This window comes from Phoxinus phoxinus, assembly GCF_949152265.1.
Source record: "Phoxinus phoxinus genome assembly, chromosome: 7".
NCBI lineage: Eukaryota > Metazoa > Chordata > Actinopteri > Cypriniformes > Leuciscidae > Phoxinus > Phoxinus phoxinus.
Window position 1 is genome coordinate 5,109,273 of NC_136882.1, and position 24,792 is coordinate 5,134,064.

The 24,792-nt window shown below is 41.9% G+C and overlaps 1 protein-coding gene across 1 annotated transcript; it reads right to left on the reverse strand.

The window, feature by feature from the left end:
* sctr (secretin receptor) lies at nt 1-24,411 on the reverse strand. Its single transcript, XM_079618176.1, has 13 exons — nt 23,527-24,411; nt 22,782-22,896; nt 14,272-14,367; nt 13,214-13,323; nt 12,850-12,959; nt 11,398-11,530; nt 11,006-11,159; nt 3,763-3,823; nt 2,970-3,039; nt 2,654-2,745; nt 2,292-2,430; nt 372-413; nt 1-171 (listed from the first exon to the last, which is right to left on the reverse strand). Exons 1-13 carry the CDS (start codon nt 23,587-23,589, stop codon nt 19-21), a joined length of 1,338 nt encoding a protein of 445 aa, XP_079474302.1. The 5' UTR covers nt 23,590-24,411; the 3' UTR covers nt 1-18.
* Nucleotides 24,412-24,792: the final 381 nt, after the last annotated feature.

Here is a 24,792-nt window from a genome sequence, read left to right on the forward strand (position 1 = left end):
GTGATCTGATGGTTGTGGTCAGGTGATCTGTGTGCTGGGGCGTGTCAGCAGTGAGACCTGTGTCAGAGGCAGGCCACTGTTACTCAGGGATCCGTGATGCACCCTGGGATCACCGTGGAAACGCTGCTTCAGGCGCCACCGTCTCCACCGCCTGTGGACTTCATATTGTACCTGCCAATAGTTAAAGGTCGATAGTTGTTAAGGCTTACCAGTGAAACATAAAACAGAAACATCTTGCTTCCCATGCCTAGAGCAGGATCTCAAAATGACAAATGTGTCTAAAATGTGTGATGTATTAAACTCAGTCCATCCCTGGAAAGGATAATCTCAGATAATTTGATTCAAATTTCAATCTTTTTTAATTCACTCACCTCTCCATTTAAAAAGCAGTACAGCAGAGCCACAATAAAGCCCTGTAATAGCAAACATAACATGAAGCAGAACCAAAAGACAACGATGGATAATTTCATAAAGCCAGAGAGAGTGAAGATAAATGACAACAACTTCCAATAAATGTACTGTACAGAGTTTGGGATTCATTACTTTTCCTGTTCCTAAAGCATATTAAAAGTTGTATATCGTCGCTGTCCGATGAAAACCGTGTATGTCCATTTTTCGACGGATAGAATGTCCAAGTTCATTTCCGTATACAGTATGCTTCACGTATCTAAATGACCAATGAAAAGTTGTGAAATCATGTCATCTGATTTTCACGTATATCCATTTGGTGTCAAAGCTGTCAATCACGCCACGTATCTCCCACGCTGTGGAGGCATATCTCGCCGCGCCGGTCTCGTGAAGTTTCATCTGAAACCGATGATTTATAGGTGAGTTATAGGCTAATGATAATAAATGTGTCTGAAAAAATAACGAGGCATTTTAATTGTTTATTAATAAACTGTTGTTTTCTAAATCAGTCTCGGCTAAAAACATATCTCCATCTCCGCTGTTAAGCAGATGCGCCTTTAGAGAGGAATGCACCTTTCATACGGATTACATAATCAGAAGGTATTAGCTTTCGATTCGAATTTGTTCGTTTTAAAGTGGACATATCAAGCCTTAGCTACATAGGCTATATTTAGTTTCAGTTCTCGCGCTCCAGTTCACGGAGATCATGAAAGCGCGCCTGATTGTTTTATTTTATTTTACAAAAGCACAACGTTTTCTTGTTATTGTGAGTTTACACAAATAAAAGTAGTTGCGAATAATGTATTATTATTTTCTGTATGACCAGAAATTATAGAGTATTTTAAGTTGTTTCCACTGTTGATAGGAAAATGCAAGTGTTCGCGCCCGCGCCTCCGTGCCGTGCAGTGCGCGCTCCACACTCCACACAAACCCGTGGATATGCGTCAAAATCTTGTTTATTTGTGATAATCTTAGCCCTGTATTATTATTGTCTAAACCGTATTATGAATGACATTTGACAAATTGCTTTGTTCATTTTTTGGATAAAAGCATCTTCTAAATATGTTGCCTAATCAATGTTAAAATAATGATGATAATTATTATTATTATTTGCGTACACGGGCCCCAAAAGTCAGGTGACTGTAAATGTGCAAAAACTGTTTCCATTGCACTTTTGCAAAATATTCACTTTCTGGCAGGTGAAATACTGCATTATAATATTGGCATTCTAAAGGTATTTTAAGAGGTAAAAAGTAGACATTTAATAAACTGAGACGTAGGCTATTTAATAAACTGAGCGTAGCCTAGTCATCTGTCAATATGAAACGCGACTTGGCCATTCTAATTAATGATCAGAAGAACACGTATCGACCACCGTTACTGTAAAATATGCACGTATGTCCATTTAAACTCAATTTTGGTCAAACGTGGATTATATCATTACACTGGCAAGAATATGGTTACATTTAAAGATGCCGTACCAAGTATGACAACGCTACGTTCAACTGCTTTTGAAATCACAGTGTTTTTTTCACTTCCTGAAATGAAGTTTCATCGGGCAGCGACGATATGCAGTAGGCTATAACCTACTTTACCTGTGTGCATACAGTAGGCTATACTCACACAAAGACTATATACCATACAGAGCAAATCTCGGCTGCCTGATTGTATTAGATTGTCACAAAAATATAAAAGGTTTTATCGCACATCTTTATATGTAAAGTTATAACGCTATCTGCGAATTTAAGGCATGAAGATATTTCAAAACAGAGACTTTCTGCTTTGAAACTGTGTGTATTATGAAAAGCGCCATATAAATACATATGACTTGACTTTTCCTGTGTGTATGAGAAAAAGAGAGAGGTTGAACTGTATATCATCACCTGTGTGGATGCTAATGCTAGCTCAATGAAATTCCAGATTTTGAAGGTTAGCACGCTCACTCGATCCGGGAAAAAGGCAAAGAGCACATACTGCAGCCCGAACAGGGACACTAGGAGAAATGTCGATTTCGCCAGCTTCCTACACCATAAAAAAAAGAGATAATGATGATGATTAAAAGTTCTTCTTTTTCATACACTCATTTATATTTCAATCATATAAAGCTGTTTTTTAAACTGTAGTGTGTTATTTCTGCGACCCTGGCTGTACCAAATAAAATTGTGCATATTACTTGCCCGTCACAGTAATCACAGTCATTATTATTGCCAGTGACGCACATGCTGAACGTGCTATTTTCTCTCACCTGTGATGATTAATTTCATTTCCATGCATGTCAGGGGCTTTCAGTTTTGCCACTAACGTCCGGATAATACTCAGAAAAAACAGCATGTTTACCTGAAAAACAATTTCCCTTGAGATAATTACAATGACTATTCATTATTGCATAAAGTGTTGGATATTTGAAAAAAACATTTAAAAAAAACATGGCATACATAAAATTATTATGATTAATTCTTAAAAAAAATATGCAGAGAAAGATATTGTTAACAGAAATATTTGAAAGTTAAAACACTGTTTAAATCTGAGAATAGGCCAGAAACTTTAACGGGATTGCTTACTGTGATGAAAATAATGACGGGTACTCGCAATATCCACCATATCCAGCCATGATCTCTCGTCTCCCAGCATCTAACACACACACACACACACACACACACACACACACACACACACACACACACACACACACACACACACACACACACACACACACACACACACACACACACACACACACACACACACACACACACACACACACACACACACACACACACACACACACACACACACACGTTATGTGTTTTCATGTTTTATGGGGACTTTCCATAGACATAATGATTTTTATACTGTACAAACTGTATATTCTCTCCCCTTACACTAACCCAGACCCCTACCATCACACACAACTTTATGCTTTTTTTTTTTTCATTTTCAAAAACCATCACTTTGTATGATATATATGCTGCTTTCCTAATGGGGACGAACAAAAGTCCCAACAAGGACAAGCATTTTGGATATTGCCATGTTTGTAGGTGCAACTTGTCCCCATAACTTAGGGTTTAGCAGGACACACACACACACACACACACACACACACACACACACACACACACACACACACACACACACACACACACACACACACACACACACACACACACACACACACAGGCACAACCATGCTGGTTTAAAATAACCACTCTTATATAATACAAATATACGGTAATAAATAACATTTTGTTGTTGTCCAGAGGAGGTTGGTATAAATAAAGAAAGTCCCTTGAGAGATCAGACTGAGCTTGAATGAGTATAACTCTGAAACTGGTTTCTTAACGTGTGTGAACGTACCCTTCATCCTGGTGCAGGTATTTGGCCAAACTCCAGCTGATAATAATGAGCATTGGTATCCCTGTGGGAACAAAATGTAATTGTACATCTAATATTGACAGGATGAGGCCTAAAACAGAGCAATTGTACTTTGCATTCCATTGACTTCCATTCATGCATATGCAAATACAGGAGACACATGTGCTGATCATTCACTGCATTCATCTCTTGCTGTTCAAGTTTGCATGCGATTGCATGACCTGTAAAATTGTATATTGACAACTCAGCTGAAAATCAAACAACATCAATTTTGGTTTAGAAGGATATGACATTTTTGTATAGATTATTATGTATTGTTTATAATTTTTTTTATTTGTAATTATTCAAAACAGACGCCCTGGTCTATGATATCATATCATGTTGCTTACATTCATGCCTTGAATTAAATAAATATGCCAGCTTAAAGGGATAGTTCACCCAAAAATAATGGTGAAAAATAATGTCCGTTTAGTTTCATTGAGTTCTGGTAAAGTTCTGATCTGTTCCTGTTTGTCTGGTTTGTCTTTGCTTATTTGTTTTCATTGATTCTGATTAGTTATGCACCTGTTTCTGTTCCAGTTAATTAGCTTTACTCTGTTTTTTAAAGGTTTAAGCCCTTAGTTCCCTAGGTTATTTGTCCAGTCACACTTAAGTGGGACGTGGTTGTGTTTTGTTTCTCTTATGTGTTCGATTTGTGATTCAAGACTGTGTGATTGTATTCTCCATCGTCATGCGCTTCATTGCAACCACACAAACTGTTACAGAAGCTAAAACCACAAAAGGATTTAAATAATGGACTTGCCAGCAGTCCGAATGCTCTGCGTAGAGAAGGAAGAACAAACACTTGAGGACCACACAACTAAATATTTAGAACATGGATTTTGCCGTGTTTGTGGAGTGGGTGCTGGTGAACGACAGATCTCCATTCACCATCTTCCCTAGTGAGGAGGACATCACCAGCACCACTCCAGAACCAGAGCCCAGCCAGCCGCCTCCCATGCCCTTCACGAACGAAACACCAGGATCCACCGCAGACGTGGAGCCCTAACCTGCTGTGATGCCAGGGCCAGAGAGAATACCTGAGCCAACCTGAGGGCAAACTCGTAGGGAAACATTATGAACAAGTGGAAGAGGATATTCCCCTTAGTCTCCTGAATCTCTGCTGGTCCAGTCCAGCTCTAATTCTCCTGCCCAGCTCAAAGTCTCCTGCGTCTCTGCTGGTCCTGCCCAGCTCTAATTCTCCTGCCCAGCTCTAAGTCTCCTGCGTCTCTGCTGGTCCTATCCAGCTCTAAGTCTCCTGGGTCTCTACTGGTCCTGCCCAGCTCTAAGTCTCCTGGGTCTCTGCTGGTCCTGCCCAGCTCTAAGTATCCTGGGTCTCTGCTGGTCCTGCCCAGCTCTTAGTCTCCTGCCCAGCTCTAATTCTCCTGCCCAGCTCTAAGTCTCCTGCGTCTCTGCTGGTCCTATCCAGCTCTAAGTCTCCTGGGTCTCTACTGGTCCTGCCCAGCTCTAAGTCTCCTGGGTCTCTACTGGTCTTGTCCAGCTCTAAGTCTCCTGGGTCTCTACTGGTCCTGCCCAGCTCTAATTCTCCTGCCCAGCTCTAAGTCTCCTGCGTCTCTGCTGGTCCTGTCCAGCTCTAAGTCTCCTGGGTCTCTACTGGTCCTGCCCAGCTCTAAGTCTCCTGGGTCTCTACTGGTCCTGCCCAGCTCTAAGTCTCCTGGGTCTCTACTGGTCCTATCCAGCTCTAAGTGTCCTGGGTCTCTACTGGTCCTGCCCAGCTCTAATTCTCCTGCCCAGCTCTAAGTCTCCTGCGTCTCTGCTGGTCCTGTCCAGCTCTAAGTCTCCTGGGTCTCTACTGGTCCTGCCCAGCTCTAAGTCTCCTGCGTCTCTGCTGGTCCTGTCCACCTCTAAGTCTCCTGGGTCTCTACTGGTCCTGCCCAGCTCTAAGTCTCCTGGGTCTCTACTGGTCCTTCCCAGCTCTAAGTCTCCTGGGTCTCTACTGGTCATGCCCAGCTCTAATTCTCCTGCCCAGCTCTAAGTCTCCTGCGTCTCTGCTGGTCCTGTCCAGCTCTAAGTCTCCTGGGTCTCTACTGGTCCTGCCCAGCTCTAATTCTCCTGCCCAGCTCTAAGTCTCCTGCTCTCTGCTGGTCCCGTCCAGCTCCAAGTCTCTTGCGTCTCTGCTGGTCCTGTCCGGCTCTAAGTCTTCTGCGTCTCTGCTTGTCCAATCCAGCTCTCAATCTCCTGGGTCTCTATTGGTCCTACCCAGCTCTAAGTCTCCTGCATCTCTTCTAGTCCCATCCAGCTCTCAGTCTCCTGGGTCTCTGCTGGTCTAGTCCAGCTCTCAGTCTCATGGGTCTCTACTGGTCCTGCCCAGCTCTAAGTCCCGTCCAGCTCTCAGTATCCTGCATCTCTGCTGGTCCTGCCCAGCTCTAAGTCTCCTGCGTCTCTTCTAGTCCCATCCAGCTCTCAGTCTCCTGGGTCTCGGCTGGTCTAGTCCAGCTCTCAGTCTCATGGGTCTCTACTGGTCCTGCCCAGCTCTAAGTCCCGTCCAGCTCTCAATCTCCTGGGTCTCTATTGGTCCTACCCAGCTCTAAGTCTCCTGCATCTCTTCTAGTCCCATCCAGCTCTCAGTCTCCTGGGTCTCTGCTGGTCTCGTCCAGCTCTCAGTCTCATGGGTCTCTACTGGTCCTGCCCAGCTCTTAGTCTCCTGCATCTCTGTTGGTCCTGCCCAGCTCTGTCTCCTGGGTCTCTGCTTTTCCTGCCCAGCTCTTAGTCTCCTGCATCTCTGTTGGTCCTGCCCAGCTCTAAGTCTCCTGCGTCTCTGCTGGTCCTGCCCAGCTCTTAGTCTCCTGCGTCTCTGCTGGTCCTGCCCAGCTCTAAGTCTCCTGGGTCTCTGCTGGTCCTGCCCAGCTCTTAGTCTCCTGCCCAGCTCTAATTCTCCTGCCCAGCTCTAAGTCTCCTGCGTCTCTGCTGGTCCTGTCCAGCTCTCAGTCTCCTGCGTCTCTGCTGGTCCTGCCCAGCTCTTAGTCTCCTGGGTCTCTGCTGGTCCTGCCCAGCTCTTAGTCTCCTGCCCAGCTCTAATTCTCCTGCCCAGCTCTAAGTCTCCTGCGTCTCTGCTGGTCCTGTCCAGCTCTAAGTCTCCTGGGTCTCTACTGGTCCTGCCCAGCTCTAAGTCTCCTGCATCTCTGCTGGTCCTGTCCAGCTCTAAGTCTCCTGGGTCTCTACTGGTCCTGCCCAGCTCTAAGTCTCCTGCATCTCTGCTGGTCCTGCCCAGCTCTAAGTCTCCTGGGTCTATGCTGGTCCTGTCCAGATCTAAGTCTCCTGCGTCTCTCCTGGTCCTGCCCAGCTCTTAGTCTCCTGCATCTCTGCTGGTCCTGCCCAGCTCTAAGTCTCCTGGGTCTATGCTGGTCCTGTCCAGCTCTAAGTCTCCTGCATCTCTGCTGGTCCTGTCCAGCTCTAAGTCTCCTGCGTCTCTGCTGGTCCTGTCCAGCTCTAAGTCTCCTGGGTCTCTGCTGGTCCTGCCCAGATCTAAGTCTCCTGCGTCTCTGCTGGTCCTGCCCAGCTCTTAGTCTCCTGCATCTCTGCTGGTCCTGTCCAGCTCTAAGTCTCCTGGGTCTCTACTGGTCCTGCCCATATCTAAGTCTCCTGCGTCTCTGCTGGTCCTGCCCAGCTCTTAGTCTCCTGCATCTCTGCTGGTCCTGCCCAGTTCTAAGTCTCCTGGGTCTCTGCTGGTCCTGTCCAGCTCTAAGTCTCCTGCATCTCTGCTGGTCCTGTCCAGCTCTAAGTCTCCTGCGTCTCTGCTGGTCCTGTCCAGCTCTAAGTCTCCTGGGTCTCTACTGGTCCTGCCCAGATCTAAGTCTCCTGCGTCTCTGCTGGTCCTGCCCAGCTCTTAGTCTACTGCATCTCTGCTGGTCCTGTCCAGCTCTAAGTCTCCTGGGTCTCTACTGGTCCTGCCCATATCTAAGGGTGTATTCACACCTGCCTTGTTTGGTTCGATTGAATCGAACTCTAGTTCGTTTCCCCCCTTGGTGCGGACCTTTTGGGCAGGTGTGAATACAGCAATCGAACTCGGGTGCGGACCAAACAATCGAACCGAGACCCAGCTGAAGAGGTGGTCTCGGTACGGTTCCAAACGAACTCTGGTACGGTTCGTTTACGATGTGAACATGAACCGACCCAATATCGGCCCAATATCAATATCGACCCAATATTGTTCGTTCAAGTGCGAAAGAGAATTCCATTCCGGCGCGCTGTCTGGCCACTACTGTTGCGCGTCGTTCTGCGCGTCGTGTGTGCATCATTGGCAGTGTTGTGCATGAACGCGTTCAATGAACGACGTTCATATTTTCGCCGAACGCTGAACTGAACGAATCACTTTTCATACAATGAACGTGAACGAGAGATTTTTCGAGAGAACTCATCTGATTTTTTGTACATATAGCATAGCCTATTTGTTAGGGATTTTAGTATCATAATGATTAGGCTAATAAATGCACGCACAATTATCCGTGAACTTGATTTAAACAAATGCCTTTCAACTTGTGTGTGCAAAATTTAGAATTAAATTAATGTGCAGAAATTTGTACAAATAGAGAGTAGGATATGTAGGCCTACTATACTGTTGTAGCCATTAAAAAAGCGCGTTTCATATTTGTTAAAATATTATAATGTTATTTTTTTCCCATTTATGTTGATTTATGAAAAGTGAACAGCACGACCGAGATAGGATGCGCAATATGAGACATGGAGCGGGTCAGACATGATTTTGACCGTTGAAGTTGAAATTGTTATAGAAAGCCTTTCTTTAAAGTGAATTTCGTTTTGTATAAATTGTATCTTAATTTTAATACATTTTTCATCAACCAATTGCCTGTATTTAATGAATAGGCCGACGAAACAAATATAACGGAGGGAGGCGCCCGCGCGCTCACTTGCACGTAAACTAGAGCACATCCTAACTTAACGAATCTCAGTGTATGCCTCACACAGACATGACAAATACATCAAATACACAAAGCTTGAAATGTCTTTAAACGAAATAATTCAAAACGAAAAAAGAAAAAGGCTACTATCTGATTATGTAATCCATTATTAGGCTTAGCCTATTTATGTGCATTTCTCTCTAAGCGCGTTCACACGGAGATGGCGATCGTCAACTTCATCTTTGCAGCCGAGTCAACACTTTTAGAGAAAACACTTGTTTATTAATAAAAATCAATACACGCGTCACCGGATTTACAGATGCACGCACACATATTATTTCGAAATAACGAGACAGTAAAAGAACAAATAGCCTATTGCAGTAGCCTACGAAATATCTCCAAATTTATTTTTTATTTATTTTTATATTTTTTATATCTCCGAGCCTTTTTTTTGTTGCACTTCCTGATTTCCCTACTTGAGAATCCTTGTCCAATGAATGGACGACCTTAGCACACGTGTGGTTTTGTTTACACATTTTGGTTCACTTGCAAAAAGAGCAGTGTGAAAGCGAACCGTACCAAACAAAAAAACAAAACAAAATATTTGGTCCGGACCAAAGCAAGTGAACTATCGGACTTTCCCGGTGTGAATACACCCTAAGTCTCCTGCGTCTCTGCTGGTCCTGCCCAGCTCTTAGTCTCCTGCATCTCTGCTAGTCCCGTCCAGCTCTCAGTCTCCTGCGTCTCTGCTGGTCCTGCCCAGCTCTTAGTCTCCTGCATCTCTGCTGGTCCTGTCCAGATCTAAGTCTCCTGCGTCTCTGCTGGTCCTGCCCAGCTCTTAGTCTCCTGCATCTCTGCTGGTCCTGTCCAGATCTAAGTCTCCTGCGTCTCTGCTGGTCCTGCCCAGCTCTTAGTCTCCTGCATCTCTGCTGGTCCTGCCCAGCTCTAAGTCTCCTGCATCTCTGCTAGTCCCGTCCAGCTCTCAGTCTCCTGCGTCTCTGCTGGTCCTGCCCAGCTCTTAGTCTCCTGGGTCTCTGCTGGTCCTGCCCAGCTCTAAGTATCCTGGGTCTCTGCTGGTCCTGCCCAGCTCTTAGTCTCCTGCCCAGCTCTAATTCTCCTGCCCAGCTCTTAGTCTCCTGGGTCTCTGCTGGTCCTGCCCAGCTCTAAGTCTCCTGGGTCTCTGCTGGTCCTGCCCAGCTCTAAGTCTCCTGCATCTCTGCTGGTCCTGTCCAGCTCTAAGTCTCCTGCATCTCTGCTGGTCCTGTCCAGCTCTAAGTCTCCTGCATCTCTGCTGGTCCTGTCCAGCTCTAAGTCTCCTGGGTCTCTGCTGGTCCTGTCCAGCTCTAAGTCTCCTGCATCTCTGCTGGTCCTGTCCAGCTCTAAGTCTCCTGCATCTCTGCTGGTCCTGTCCAGCTCTAAGTCTCCTGCATCTCTGCTGGTCCTGTCCAGCTCTGTCTCCTGCATCTCTGCTGGTCCTGCCCAGCTCTTAGTCTCCTGCATCTCTGCTGGTCCTGCCCAGCTCTTAGTCTCCTGCGTCTCTGCTGGTTGAGGATGTTGAGACTGGGTAACAAGTCTCAAGTGACTGGGAGACAAGTGACTGGGACTGGGAAACAAGTGATTGGGGAGAGAAGTGCAGAGGAGTAACAAAAATGGGATGAGCAGCATAAACTCCAAGTAACTTTTACTTTTAGAATGATCAAAAAACAAAGTACAACCACACAAACTGTTACAACCATTTATTCACCCAAGTGACATTCCAAACCTTAAGACTTTTATTTTTCTCTGGAGCGCAAAAGAAGATATTTTGATCCATAGGATGTCAATGGAAACCAAAACTGTTTCTCAGAATATCTTCTTTTGTGTTCTGGAGAAAAATGAAAGTCATAAGGTTTGGAATGTCATGTGGGTGAGCAATTGATGACAGGATTTACATTTTGGGGTGAACTATCCCTTAAAGACCTCCCCTAATTCTAATTCAACCAAAGACCCTCTTCATTCATAATTGTGGGAGCTCATTCAATACGAAACCAACATAGCGTATAGTCATCCCTAAAAAAATTAAAACGTCACTGAATTACGTAACAAAATATCAGGGCAAGTGTGCACAAATGTTATGGGAGCTTTTCTCAGAACTGAGTTTTAATCAGCAGGTGTTTAAGTGATTTTCCGTGTCTGTATGAAGTCAGTTCTCCTCAAGTTCACAGAGGAATCCTAGCATAATAACCACAGGTGCAGAGCATCACATTAACTAGCAACAAGATCCACTGACAGATAAGTGTCAATTGTTACTGGAGCAAGGAACCTACCCCAGCCGAGCAGGATGTACCAGTGCAGGCGTTTCTTCTGTGAACGCAGTGAGAGGTTAATGAGGCTGTGGAGATAATGACCTTCCACCAGCAGCCAGCTGTAATTTGCCAGGATGCAGTAATTAGACAGGAACAGTGCCACTTTACAGCCAGGCTGAGGGAAACCCCGGAAACACATCATCACACAGAGCTTATCTGTGCATTTATTTACCATGTATATGTACAGTCTAATGCATTTATGAACGTTTTTGTTGATGTGTGTGTGTGTGTGTGTGTGTGTGTGTGTGTGTGTGTGTGTGTGTGTGTGTGTGTGTGTGTGTGTGTGTGTGTGTGTGTGTGTGTGTGTGTGTGTGTGTGTGTGTGTGTGTGTGTGTGTGTGTGTGTGTGTGTACCGGATGAGAGTTGCAGTGGTAGTACTCCTGTGAGTAATGCAGCGCAGCATCTCTGATGAAGATGAAGATGGCTCTCAGGATGAAGGACAAAAAAAGCTGCATGTGGATAAAGTTACGATTGCAGTGCAGCTTCCTGGAGGGGGGTTGGGATGGAGAGAGATTTAAAGAGAAGACGAGGCCAATAAAACATGCAACGCATCATGTAAATACAAGTGTGTTTAATTTCATCTGGCATGTGGAATTTTTCTAAACTAGACGTTTTTCTAAACTTACCCAAATGTAAACGTCAAAATGTTAAGCATCTTTATCATCACAACGCCAGCCTGTACAAAATAACTGCAGTGTGAAACTTGGAACACGAATGGCGAATTCTTTGGCTCACAGAGCGACGGTTTAGGCTCAGGCGAATTCACTACAGTGTCGGGATACTTTCCATCTTCCATGTTCTCGCTTGGAATGACATCTATTTTAATTGTAACTTCTTTTTGGATGATTTACGACTGTTATCACTAACAGAACATGCACTGGATGAGTTTCTCTGCTCTTGAGGAGCTGCACTCCACACTAACTGAGAGTAGATTGTGTGTTGCTTTTAAAAATGAATGGAATGGTTTGTGTGTGTTTAACATGAACTGTAACTTCCTATGTTTTGTTGGTATGGACATTGTGTACAGGTTAAACTCGAAAAATTTGAATATCGTGCAAAAGTTCATTTATTTCAGTAATTCAACTTAAAAGGTGAAACTAATAAATTATATAGACTCGTTACATGCAAAGTGAGATATTTCAAGCCTTTGTTTGTTATAATTTTTATGATTATGACTTACAGCTTATGAAAACCCCAAATTGAAAATTTGAATATTGTGAAAAGGTTTTCATAAGCTGTAAGCCATAACTCATAAAAAACAAACAAAAAAACATCCGTGCAGGAGTAACAGTTAAAATAAAATAAAATAAAAATAAACAGTCCTTTAGACGTATGTTAATGTTGACATTTACACTCACTAACATTTTAAGAGAGAGAGCATTATGTGAATTGAATACATTGTTAGCGGCTCTTCAACACAAACTTGTCCTAAACTGCACGTGCATCAGTCCGTGTTGTGCATGCCAAATAAAATCAGCCATAATAAATAAATGTAATTTCTTATGATTTTTTTTTTTTGTAGCATTAAGAGTATTTATTTATTGACCCTTGTTTATTTAAAAAACTGTTTCTGAATGTCTTTTTACATGATAATACCTATTATGTTATTCATGATAAGGTAGTATCGTATTATAATGTTTTTACCGTTAGGAACATGTTGGCTAACAATGCTTTTGGGAAACACACCCCTGAATACATTAGCAACTGCATAGCAAGTCTTGCTGCTCAGTACTATTAGTACACTTGACATTCTCATAAAACACATGTGAACACACACACAAAGACACAAACACACAGTCTGTTACCTGAACACACACAACACTGTGAGAGCAATGCTGAGTGAGACAAGAGAGACGGCGTATCCCACAGAATACATGATCTTCACGTAAAAGAAGTACTCGTGTGAGACCAGCACCTACGAGAAGAGATAGTCACATTATGTAACATCAACATTGTCATATATGATATCTTGTGTTTCAGTGAATGTTCTTCTGTGGTATTGAATCATTGAAATGATAATGTGATGTTGTTGTTATACTGTTGTACAAGCATTTACTGTCTTTCTTTCTTTCATTTTTAATCTGTCCTAAAGGGAAATTTCATGTTTTTGTTTTGTTTTTACTTTTATGAAAGAACATGAGCACAGAAATAAAATATTTTTGATATTACCGAGTCGGTGGGGATATGAAAGCTGTCATTAAGCCCATGGCCACAGGCGAGCTCGTACGGCGGGAACATTTCGGACCAGCCATTCTCCGTGCAGTTTTTCATCACAGCTCCTGCGGACAGAGACACGGAACAAACAACACAATTACAACCCTGTACAACAGCTCGTCCCTGAGGGCCAGCCCAGATCACTCTCGATTTTTGTCAACAATTGATCAAATATAGAAGTCCATAATCACATACGTCTCCCATAATCAGTCATTGTGTTGTTTTATTAACCCTATAAAGCCTACTGTATCATTTTTGTATCTGTAACATGATGAAAAAACGTAACACTTAAAAAGTAACACAATCTACTACAGGCCTTCTGTCGTCTGAGTGATACTTCATACTTTTTTAGCAAGTAAAAGTATTTTGGTATAATTGTACAAACGTCCTCCTTCAGCTCTTTAATAAAGTGATCATAAGAATAACTTTTATGTTTTTTAATAGTTTTTCAAGATAAACACTTATGGACTGAATCAACTTATGTTTACTTGATTATCCATACATCATATTTTAGAAAATCGTGTTTTGTCTCAAATATGATCATCAGGCTTTTGAGGAAGATATTTGTTCATCTCTGAATCATCATAGTATTGCATTGCATTATATGTTTTAAAATCATATAAAACATATATATGTTTTATATGATACATGTTTTATACGATACATACATGTTTTATATATACATATATGTAAAATATATATATATATATATGTTTTTATGAGAATTTTATCATAAAATAAGTATTTAAATATGATATTACTAATACATATTGGCAGATATAGATAACTGATATTTATATGCATTTTATGTAGGTAGTCACTATATACTGTTATGAAGATCTCACTGATGTACAATATAAGCATCATCATTTTTTTTTACTTTGTGGCCATATTAATATCAGCATTTGCTCCAAAGCATATTTTGCTCAGTGTGGGTCTCTGAATCAGGCTTTACAAGGTTACAGATATAACATTCAGGAAGGCTTGTCTGTGAAAACCTAGATGCACCTGACCTTTGACCCGAAGAAAATTGGGGCACGGCCGAGACACGGTCTCTCCAACTTCAGCATGAGGCCAACAGTTCAGATCATCCCATAAAGCACTGCAACCTGTTCAGAGGGGATGGAGGAGGAGTAAAACAGAGCTAGGAGCAAATCTGGACAGTGTGATAATTCAAGTATCTAATTATTGCTCTACTAATATTCTAAAATGTAAAAATGCCCAATTTTTGGGTTACATGGTTGCGGCTTGACTTTTGTCTAATTTCTCAGCATTGCATCGCCACATACAGTCCAAATATACGGTCCGAATTTCAACCAAATAGAGCGTTCCTAACCACAAAGGAACAGACCTAAATGCTAGTTCGGAGTGGATTGCGGAGGCAAATTCATTGGTTAATAATAAAGACTGGGAGCTCTAAAGAACATTCAGCACTTAAAGGGGACCCATTATGCCCCTTTTCACAAGATGTAATATAAGTCTCTGATGTCCCCTGAGTGTGTATGTGAAGTTTTAGCTCAAAATACCCACAGATAATTTTTTACAGCATGTTTAAATCGTCACTTTTTGGGGCTCAGAAAAACGCACCGTTTTAGAGGGTCTCCTTTAAATGCTAATGAGCTGCTGGTTCACGGCACAGGGGGCGGAGCCTAACCAGCTCGCGCTCAGTGAACAATCTCAACTCACGGAGATATGATAATATCAAAACAGAAACTCACAGTAACGGTGTCAGAGAATATATGCTGTATGGGGTTGGAACAGGTATAGTTCAGTTTAATTGCGGTTATAACCTATGTGTCATTGATTGTAGCCACTATTAATACAAGCCTGTTGTAGGACCACGTCTGAATGATGACCTAAATATACTGATGAGTTTAATAAAGTTTATTGTATGTCACAAAAGATGAAGCGTCAGTTTTACTCCAGAAAATCACAGTAAAGGCCATTGCACACTGAGTCCGAAATTCGCATCCGAAATTCTCGCACGTTAAAAAATAAATACGACCTCACGTTATGTCAATCACGCTTGCACACTGCCTCCGAAACTTTCGTCCGTCATAAAAAAAATCGAAACGGGTTCGATTTTCTGCGTTTTTCCCATCCGTAACAAGCAGTTTGAATGGTGTTTGAATGGTGATTTGACAATTCAGAGCCACCGAATCACGAAAACGAAAAAACGCATACGAAAATTTCGGACTCAGTGTGCAATGGCTTTCAGTGTGCAATGGCCTTAAGAGCTGAGTAAACACAGTATAAGAAGTGCGTAAGTACATAAACAAATTTCGGTAGATTTGAGGGAGCGTTTTCTTCAAAAGCAAAATGAACCCACCTCGTCTTCAGCGGCTGGCTCAGATTTCAGGAGTAAATAGAGAGAGCGACGTGAATGAATACATCTAGCCACAACACCTTCAACGCTTGGGAGACATTCTCATCAGTGCAGCAATGGCGGATGTGTACAACTCGCGGTGACATTGAATATTGTTGTGGACATCTTTTTAGCCATATGGAGTACTTGCATTTCAGCAGATTCATTAGGACTGTTAGATTACATCACCAAATTAATTTTCATAAACTAGACCCTTTGTTTATGTAGTAGCCTTTCAGATTGTTCATTCACCCCCGAGCTTTACTAATCAGATAAGAAAGAGTGTATGAGGATTACTCTTTATCGTTTGCTCTCTCTCTCTCTCTCTCTCTCTCTCTCTCTCTCTCTCAGATCATTTTGCAGTCTCTCCCTCTCCTTCTGATGAATGACAGGAAAAGTTGTAGCCTAAGCGTTTCTCTTGGTACTTTTTCCAGTGAATTACAGATAGGAGACTCTGTGAGGACCAAGAGATCTGTACAGCGTTGTTCTGTTATTGTGATGTCTGTGTTGACAGGCCTGTATTGACTGCTTCCTGTGTATGGAAAGGTTGGCCTGCTTATAGAGTGAGGAAACTGAAGCCCTGTTCACACTGACAGTTTTATTGTTGGAGGTCTGAGAGTGGTCGAGTGTTGGTCATTCCTGCTGATGGACGAGTAATCCAGAAAGCATGTTATACATACCTGGGGTTAGTTCACAAATAAGTTTAGCAGTAGTATAAGCAGTAGAATAATTAATATCGAACACTCAAAGTTTTTAGGCAACAGTCTACTTGATTTGTTTAGTGAAATGTAGGCCTACTTCAAGATGGCTGAACTACTTTCATCTTGTCAAATTGAGTAATCAATACTCACATTTTCTCGTTACCTAAACAAACACAAAGTTGCATTGAGCTTTAAAATACAAAAATGACAAAGGGTGTACTCACACTAGGCACAGTTGTCTTGTACCGTGATAGACCCTTTTACAGCCCACGTGATCAAATAGTTGCGCACGCATTTTGGCAACGGAAGTGGTGTTGTTCCCCACTGGCTCTAACATGTTAGCAACTCCGAAAGTTTATCAAAACGGTTTCCCAGCATCAAAATGTCTGGTTGTTACATTTACGGTTGCACTAATCGATATTCCACCAATGGGCTTAAAGGTTGTGTAGGTCAGAATTGTCTAAAGAACTTTTTTTCAAATTGGCTTAAACTGTCTTTATACACCAATACATAATTAAAATGTAAGTACTTTGAAAAAGAGAATATAAAAATTGAGTGACTCTAGTGTATTTAATCTTCAAAAAACACAGCTCATTAATTCCTACCGGGACGAAACAAGTGATTGGCTTGCGCGACGGTCACTCTCCGTCGCCATGACTACCGCCGCTATCACTGGCTCTGCCCACGTGCGCGCAGTCGCGCACCCGTTTTTAGGTGGGAGTGAATGGAATTAATGAGCTGTGTTTATTGAAGATTAAATACACTAGAGTCACTCAGTTTTTTATACTCTCTATTTCAGAGTACTTGCATTTTAATTATGTATTGGTATATAAAGACAGTTTAAACAAATTTGAATAAAAGTTTTTTTTAGACAATTCTGACCTACCCTACCTTTAAGTTTTATAGGATTCCGACAGGATCACGGCCGTTTCAGAAGAACCGGCAGCGCCTGTGGCTGCAGGCGATTAAACGTGTTGATTGGAGCGAAGACATAATAAAAAATGCTCGCGTCTGCAGCACCCTCTTGACACTCTGCTGATTCTCGTCATACTTCCGTTGCCAATATGCGCGCGCATACGTTTCTACATCATCATTGTGTACAAACAGTAAAAGGGTCTATTGTCCCACATCCCCACTCCCCCGCTGGCCTGAACTTACACTGCATTTAATGTTCTGGGCCAGTGCAACTTTTTGTTTTGAAGAAAACAGAAAGAAAAATAGACTGCCTAATAGATTTATTATTTATGCCATGCAGTGATTTTTACACGATTGTGCTGAACAAATCAGAAGATTATTACGGAGGCTGCTGACGTTGATGGAGGAATTTGTAGCTTTACTTGCAATTAATTCCTGTTCATCATAAGATGAGAACCAGACCTGTTATAAACCTAAATATTATCGATTTAATTAAATTAACCGAAAAGTGTAGTAATGCCGATCACATTAGTCAAACGAACCAAACTTTGGTGGTCAAACGTGCTCGGGCACGGTTCAGAGTACACACTGAGAAATTGTTCTTGAAATAAGTCTTGCCTGGCCAGCTGAAGAGGATGAGTGTCATAGAAAAAGCGAATTAAATGAACACTTTGCCTAAATCTGCATCGTCCTTGATGGCTCTGACACTCCCCACCAAACCCTGCAGGGAAAATTTGGGTTGGTGGGCAAAGCGTATGTCGCTGCGGGTCAGGCTGGTGCATGTCTGCACACCATGGCGTTGTTACAGGCATACCAGGCTGACCTGCCAAAAGACCTGAATAAAGGCAAGGGAATTGGGCCGGACAGTGGTGAAAGAACTCCAACGTACGGGCCACAGATCTGGATCTCCACATCACCAAGCAGATGGACTGCTCCATCGGCCGTTCAATGGCTGCCATAGTTGTCGTGGAGAGACATTTGTGGCTTTACCTATCGGCATTAAAGAGTGGAATTAAGCCTTTCTAATAGACGACCAGTTTGCTCCATCAGGCCTCTTCGGCGACACTGTCAATACAGTGTTCGAGAGGCTTCAGGAAGCTAAACAGCAGTCTGTGAGATGTTGTTTCTGCCCACCAGGGGTTGAGACTGAACTCCAAGAAATGTGTACTTTCTCCAGTTCACCCTCTAAAACAGATGCCAAAGTACCCTAGTGGATTGGTAGAAACCTTGGATCTTAGCCCAAGGGCTCATGTTGGGGGCATCATATCATCGCAAAACATTAAAGACAGATACTTCTCTTATGGGTTGGGGGGATATCTTAGATGGCCATTCAGCTCAAGGTCGGTGGAGAGGTCACCATATTTCATGGCACATAAATTGCCTTCAGATGAAGGCTGTATTTCTGGCACTGAAATACTTACTCCCAGATCTCAGGGGTTACCATATTCTTGTCCAGTCAGACTCGAATACATCGGTAGTCTTACATCTGTCTGCATTCGCGCCCTTTTTCCAGATTGGCGAGCCAGATTTTGCTCTAGGCTCAGGCCAAGCTGTTATCAGTAAGAGCAGTCTACATCCCTACATTTTGGTTGATCCAAAATGAGCGGTTACGAGTCATCCAAAAATATTTGTAATGATATTCGGGTCGCGGTCGAATATCATTACAAAATGGACAAAATGGACGATTTCCCAACAGGTTGAACTGAGCAATGCCATTGTGCCGTTGTAATAGGCTACTTTTAAACGTATAGCTCAGTAATGTCAGTTTTATGTATTTGCTGGGGGGGGGGGGGGGGGGGGGGGGTTGAGGGATTTTTGTTGGGAAAGTCAGGGGAGAGACGCACACTTCGATTAGACTGGATAAACACATGCAGCATCTTACAGTTTTTTTGGATTGCTTACACACTAAAATTAAAAGTAGTACACTATTAGCAAAACCTTACACTCAAGAAGCAAAACATCAGCCCATATTTGCACAACTATAAGCACATTGTCAACCTCACACTTGTTGCAAAACTCTACACACAGTGATTTGCAAAACACTAAACACACTTAACATACATTACACACAAAAATCTATCATGAAGTCACTTCCTTGCAATACCAAAGCACTGACTGTCAAATTACCGCACCGTCCAACCAATTGGTTCAACACAGTCATCAGGTGTGCAAACACTTGTTTGCTTAATTGTAGACACACCAATCAGGTGTATAAGAAACATCAATGTCCCAGGGCAACGTGGGGTAATATAACACTGTGCAGCCATTACACAGAATGGGGTCCTCCACCGCCATGCCCATATGGGCCCTTACAACACAGCACTCATACTTACATTCTTGGACCAATTGCACAACGTTAACAGCAGCAAATCAAATCGATCACATGCAGAGTTCATATGCAATACATTGTTGTCTGGGACAATGTGTCTTTCCACCGCTCTGCTCTGGTTCAGAACTGGTTTCAGCAACATCCACATTTCACCGTCCTATATCTTCCACCATACTCTCCATTCCTCAACCCTATAGAAGAGTTTTTCTCGTGGCGGTGGATATACCTTCTCCAGGCTGAGGTTCCCCTCATCCAAGCCATGGAGGAGGCCTGTGACCAGATGGAGGTAGCAGCAATGCAAGGATGGATTCGTCATTCAAGATGTGTCTTTCCAAGGTGTCTTGCTAATGACAACATTGCAACATTGCTTGCGATGAAATTCTCTGGCCAGATCCAGCTAGGCGAAGAGACAATGTCTAGTTTATTTTATTTTTTTTTACAGTAAACTTACAGTACAATACGTAAAGTGACATTTTGTTACAGTATTATGAATCTCCATGTCAACATTTTGGGCGTGTTGAGAAATAAATGAGTTTCTTCAGTCTGCAACATTGGTCTTGTGTAGTGTTTGGTGAATTTACATTATATTTGTACTTTGTTGATGGTAGCCTACTCTAATCATAGGGAAGTAGAAGTGCTAAAAGTGTTTTAGGTTTATCACAGCAGAGTGTAACTCGTGCAAACAGAGTATAGCAATGTGAAACGTGTGTGTTTCATATGGTAACAAAGTGTGGTTTTTAAACAGAAGTGTATAGTTTTAACAAGTGTGTTTAATTATGCAAAGGATCTGTAGGGTTTTGCTAATTGGGTGTGTGGTTCTGCTAACTGTGTGTAGTGTTTTGAAAACACGGGCCCTGTTTTGAAAATCGTGCTTAAGCAATCCCAAAAAACTGTAATTGTTAAGAAAATGAAACTAAATAAATGAATAAATCAAGCCTTTATTACATAATACTAGGCGATATCATACAGCATTCTGAAAAATGCTGCGCCCGCACCGCTAGTTCCTACATCGATGGCCCAATGGCGCTACGATGAGCATTTACTGGCTACTTTTTAAAAATGCGGGTCAGGAAGCGGGTCGGGTACAATATTTTCTTCTCTTTTTTTTTGCGGCCCGAGTTGCGGGCGGGTTAGTTGAAAACGTCGATCAGGTGCGGGTTGTTTATACATTTACCCGCGCATCACTGCTGGGCAGGGGGCAGACATCCAGTCTAGGTAGGGGCTGAGGCCCAGGGAATGGAGACTTCACCCAAATGGTGTGAACTTGATAAGGAAAAAAAAATTATGTGAGGGGGGGAACCAGCAATGCAACCCCCGACAAATCTCGCGTGAATTACGACTTGCTTTACGGCAACGACGTCACACACATTAACAACATATGAAGCACCGACTGCTCTGGAAGCAAAAAGACACTTGCGCACATTTCAGACGTGATACTCGACGATGGAAAAAGCAAAGAAAACGCGGTCGGAAGAGACTAGGAAAAGAGAATCTGACCGCGTGAGGAACCGGTATGTTGATATGTTGTATGTTGTTGCGCTTGCTTGTAGTATGTCATTTTTTTTACGATGCTGTTCATTCATCCATTATATCAGACGACGCTGTTGATGTTGATTCCTGCGATTATCATGAGAACAGTTGTCAATATCTCACATAATTATCAGAACATAAACAAGCCTAGAGGTTGTAAATAGTGTAAACGAGCACAGTTTGCAAACTATTATGATAAATTGCAATAATCATGTTTAATGACATCCTAACGGCCAATGTTATGAAATAATGCGACGTAGCCTACATTTAACTTTACTGATGTCATCTGGCATTTTGTAATGTTTACATTACAATCAAAAAACACAAATTAAATGATACAGTAGACTATAGGCTATTTACTTGTGATTTAGCTGCAATCATGTAAAACGTTATTAAGCCCGCAAACGCGGTAGGCTACTTTATTATTACAAAGTAGTCTAACACTTGACATAAACTTATTATTATCATATTACCATCATCAGTAGTTCAGTAGACTATGCAGTATGCAGTCGCCTAATATTTGCATGAAATCGTGAAACATTACCTGGTCAATCCCACGCCCGCCGCTTCTATCCTACCGAACAGGAACCGGTGTACAGGCTGGGTATTTACAACAGTGCAAGTATTCCACAGCGACTCTAGGGGTCGCTGTTTGACAAAAACACAAATTCTACATAGTGTAACTTTAATATCAGTCTAATATATTAACCCATTTCATTGGCTAGGCGCCAACCAAAAAACGTTGGTTTTTCGCCGCCGCCGAGTTGCAAGTGCACAAGTTAGTTTTGCACCAAATATATCGCGAAAAGAATAGCAAAAGTCAAGGCGTGAAATTTGAAATTGCAGTGACAGATTTGAAAAGTTGCAAGTGATTATTTGAGGTTGTACTGAATGTAAAGATTAAATGCAAATATATATTACATGTTTGTGTCTGTCATTGTATTTTTGTGAATGGCATTTTACACATTTGTGACTACTTGACTGCAGCTTCAAATTCAGAATACACGTTTGTGACTATTCTCTGCGAGTGCAAATCTCAACATTCAACTTCAGATTTTTATTTTACAGGTTTTCACATTGGAGCTGTGAGTGTAAATGTTCACGCACAAGTATGAATATTTATTGTACAAGTTCTCAAATTCACATCTACATGCTCTCGAGGTTTGCTACTCATTTACCTACTTCATAGACTTCCGATTGCTTTGTCACTCACACTTTGTCTAAATCACTGTACGTGTAAACGGATTATTGAGTATGAGACTTTATGATACTGTCACTTAAACACACACACACACACACCCTCTCTCAACTGGAAACGTAACCCAAGTAGGCAATAGTTGTGCCAGCGTTAGACCAGCAATTGTGCGTGTACACTGCGCTGAATGACGTTATATATCTATAATCTGATAAGGGTGTGATTTATGGAGTATGGATTATGGAGGCCGTTCTCTAAACTTCCCCCCAGATATCACATTACAACTCTTAGGAACACACATCAACACTTATCATTTTGTTTGTCCACATAAACAAGTATAAAAGGCATTAAGTGTATTGATGTGTATGGAGCAGGCTTGTGGAAAACACTCTGGGCATATCGAAAATAGCTGCCCTCTATATGAACTCAATCTTCTCATTAAGTGTGTGTGTGTATGAGAGAGAGAGAGAGAGAATGTAGTGGCTCGCCTGTGTGTGTGGACCCGGACTCTGTCAGGTTCTCTTGATAGATGATTTTGAAGCAGTCTTCCTCCTCTCTGAGTAGCACAACCTCTAGATCACATTCTGGCGGAATGGCACACACCTTCTCACACACACACACACACACACACACACACACACACACACACACACACACACATTTATTTGTATCAAACACAAACCAAACATTACTTAACTATTAGATAGCATCAACTAACAAAGAAAAATATATGTAGGCTACAGCATTTATCACAAATGCTAATCTCAACATTTATACATTTTTAAGTGTCTGTTGACATTCATGCACTAATAATTAACATTAAAAACCATCAAAGAAGCTTAATAAAATGCAGTAAAAATATATTGTTCATAGTTAGTTCATGTAAGTTCATGCATTAACAGTTAACAAATGAGAATTGTATCAACCAAACCACCCAGATATAGAATAAAGAATAAAGAAATGAAATATAAAATATAATGCAATATGCAATAGGCTAATATATAACCTCTTCTCGGGACAAGGGGCTTTTGTAAATTCGGGTCAAGAGTACACACGTTTTGTATGCTGTAATTTAATATTGATCAAATATCTATTGGTGAGAACAAAAGTTTGATATTTATATGATGTGTATCTAAACTATAAAAGAATATTAAATAATATCTCATATGAAGCAGTTTCTGCAGTGCGTCAGCTGTGTGTCGTGTTCATCATAGGCTACTGCTCTGAACTCACGTGAGAATAGTCGTGAAGTAAAGCCGCGAAAGCAACCAGGTGTAAAACGGCAGAAATCTTCATTTACAAATCTTCTGACGGCAGAACTCGATAGCAACCCAATAATCCCAGTCTCCTGGTGGGCAATCTCCAGGCGCGCGGTCCCTCTGAAGGAAAGTTTAGTCCCCTCGCGCATTCCTTGGCGCTCGAGCGCAGTGAACAGACATGAGTGTGCGCGCGATGCGTCCGGTCAGCACGTGAACGACTGATGATGATCCAGACACTTGACCACATCTCCGTCAGATGCGCGCGGCGTCTCTCAGCACAACCTCCTGCTGCACTCTATTAGAAAAGTGTCAGTGTGCTGTGAAACGTCTTGTAAATGCACTTTAACAAAGCAAGAAATATTAAAATGTTCCATAGGTAATTGCATAACTGTAATTAATTACTAGATTTGTAAATTTTCTGAAGACAATGTGAAATAACATTTTGTAGTGAGTTTTAACCCTCCATAATACTATATGTAATTACTAAGGTGTTCTGCGTGAATTTTCATATTTGGTTGCTAGGATCTCTCCATAAATGCAATTCTATGGGATATTTTCTGTTTTCCAGAATAACATTTGTACCCCACTGACTTTCTTTGCATGGACATTTTTTTTTGACATGTTTCTTATGTGTTCATGAAAGAAATGCATACATGAATGGAATGGAATTTTCTTTCTTTTTTTCTCTCTTTTTCTTTTTACATTTTACAAATAGTTGTAGTTTTGCATGTTGATTAGTCTTCCCCAGCTGTGTCTTGTTTAGGTTAAGCTTGTTTGCCCCTGTGTATTTAAACCCCTGTGTTTCCTGGGTCAGGTCTTGTCCTGGATGTATGTTTGGTGTGTCTCATTCTGTTCTCGATTCCCTGGTTCCTGTTATGCTTTTGTTCATGTTTATTTTCTGATTCAACTACTTTGCATTTGGATCCAGCTCTCCGTTTGTTTCTTGAGTTCACTACACATAGTTCCAGTTTTACAAAACACACATAAACTTTGTTTGCCACAACCAAGACTTATAAAGCATATGAAATACACATAAATATTTCACATTCACAAAAAAAATATTTGTGTCTTAAAACAACTCGACACCCTTGCCTCATTTAGTATGTGCGGTTCTATGAATATGCAAATGAACCCGCCTCCACTCACTCACTCACTCAGAGATCCACTGGTGGACGATCACACGTTGATCTGATTGGTTACAAGGTAGTGTGTGACGTCAGAAACACCAGCGATTTCAAGC

Bases quoted from the DNA above. Each gene is read 5' to 3' on its own strand.
- sctr (XM_079618176.1), bottom strand. From the start codon at position 23,589: ATGAAGATTTCTGCCGTTTTACACCTGGTTGCTTTCGCGGCTTTACTT. The intron at 11,531-12,849 runs GTAACAGACTGT...ACCCCCCTCCAG, and splicing joins ACAGTGTTGTGTGTGTTCAG to GAAGCTGCACTGCAATCGTA. The intron at 2,746-2,969 runs GTAAGCAATCCC...ATTGTTTTTCAG, and splicing joins CCGTCATTATTTTCATCACA to GTAAACATGCTGTTTTTTCT.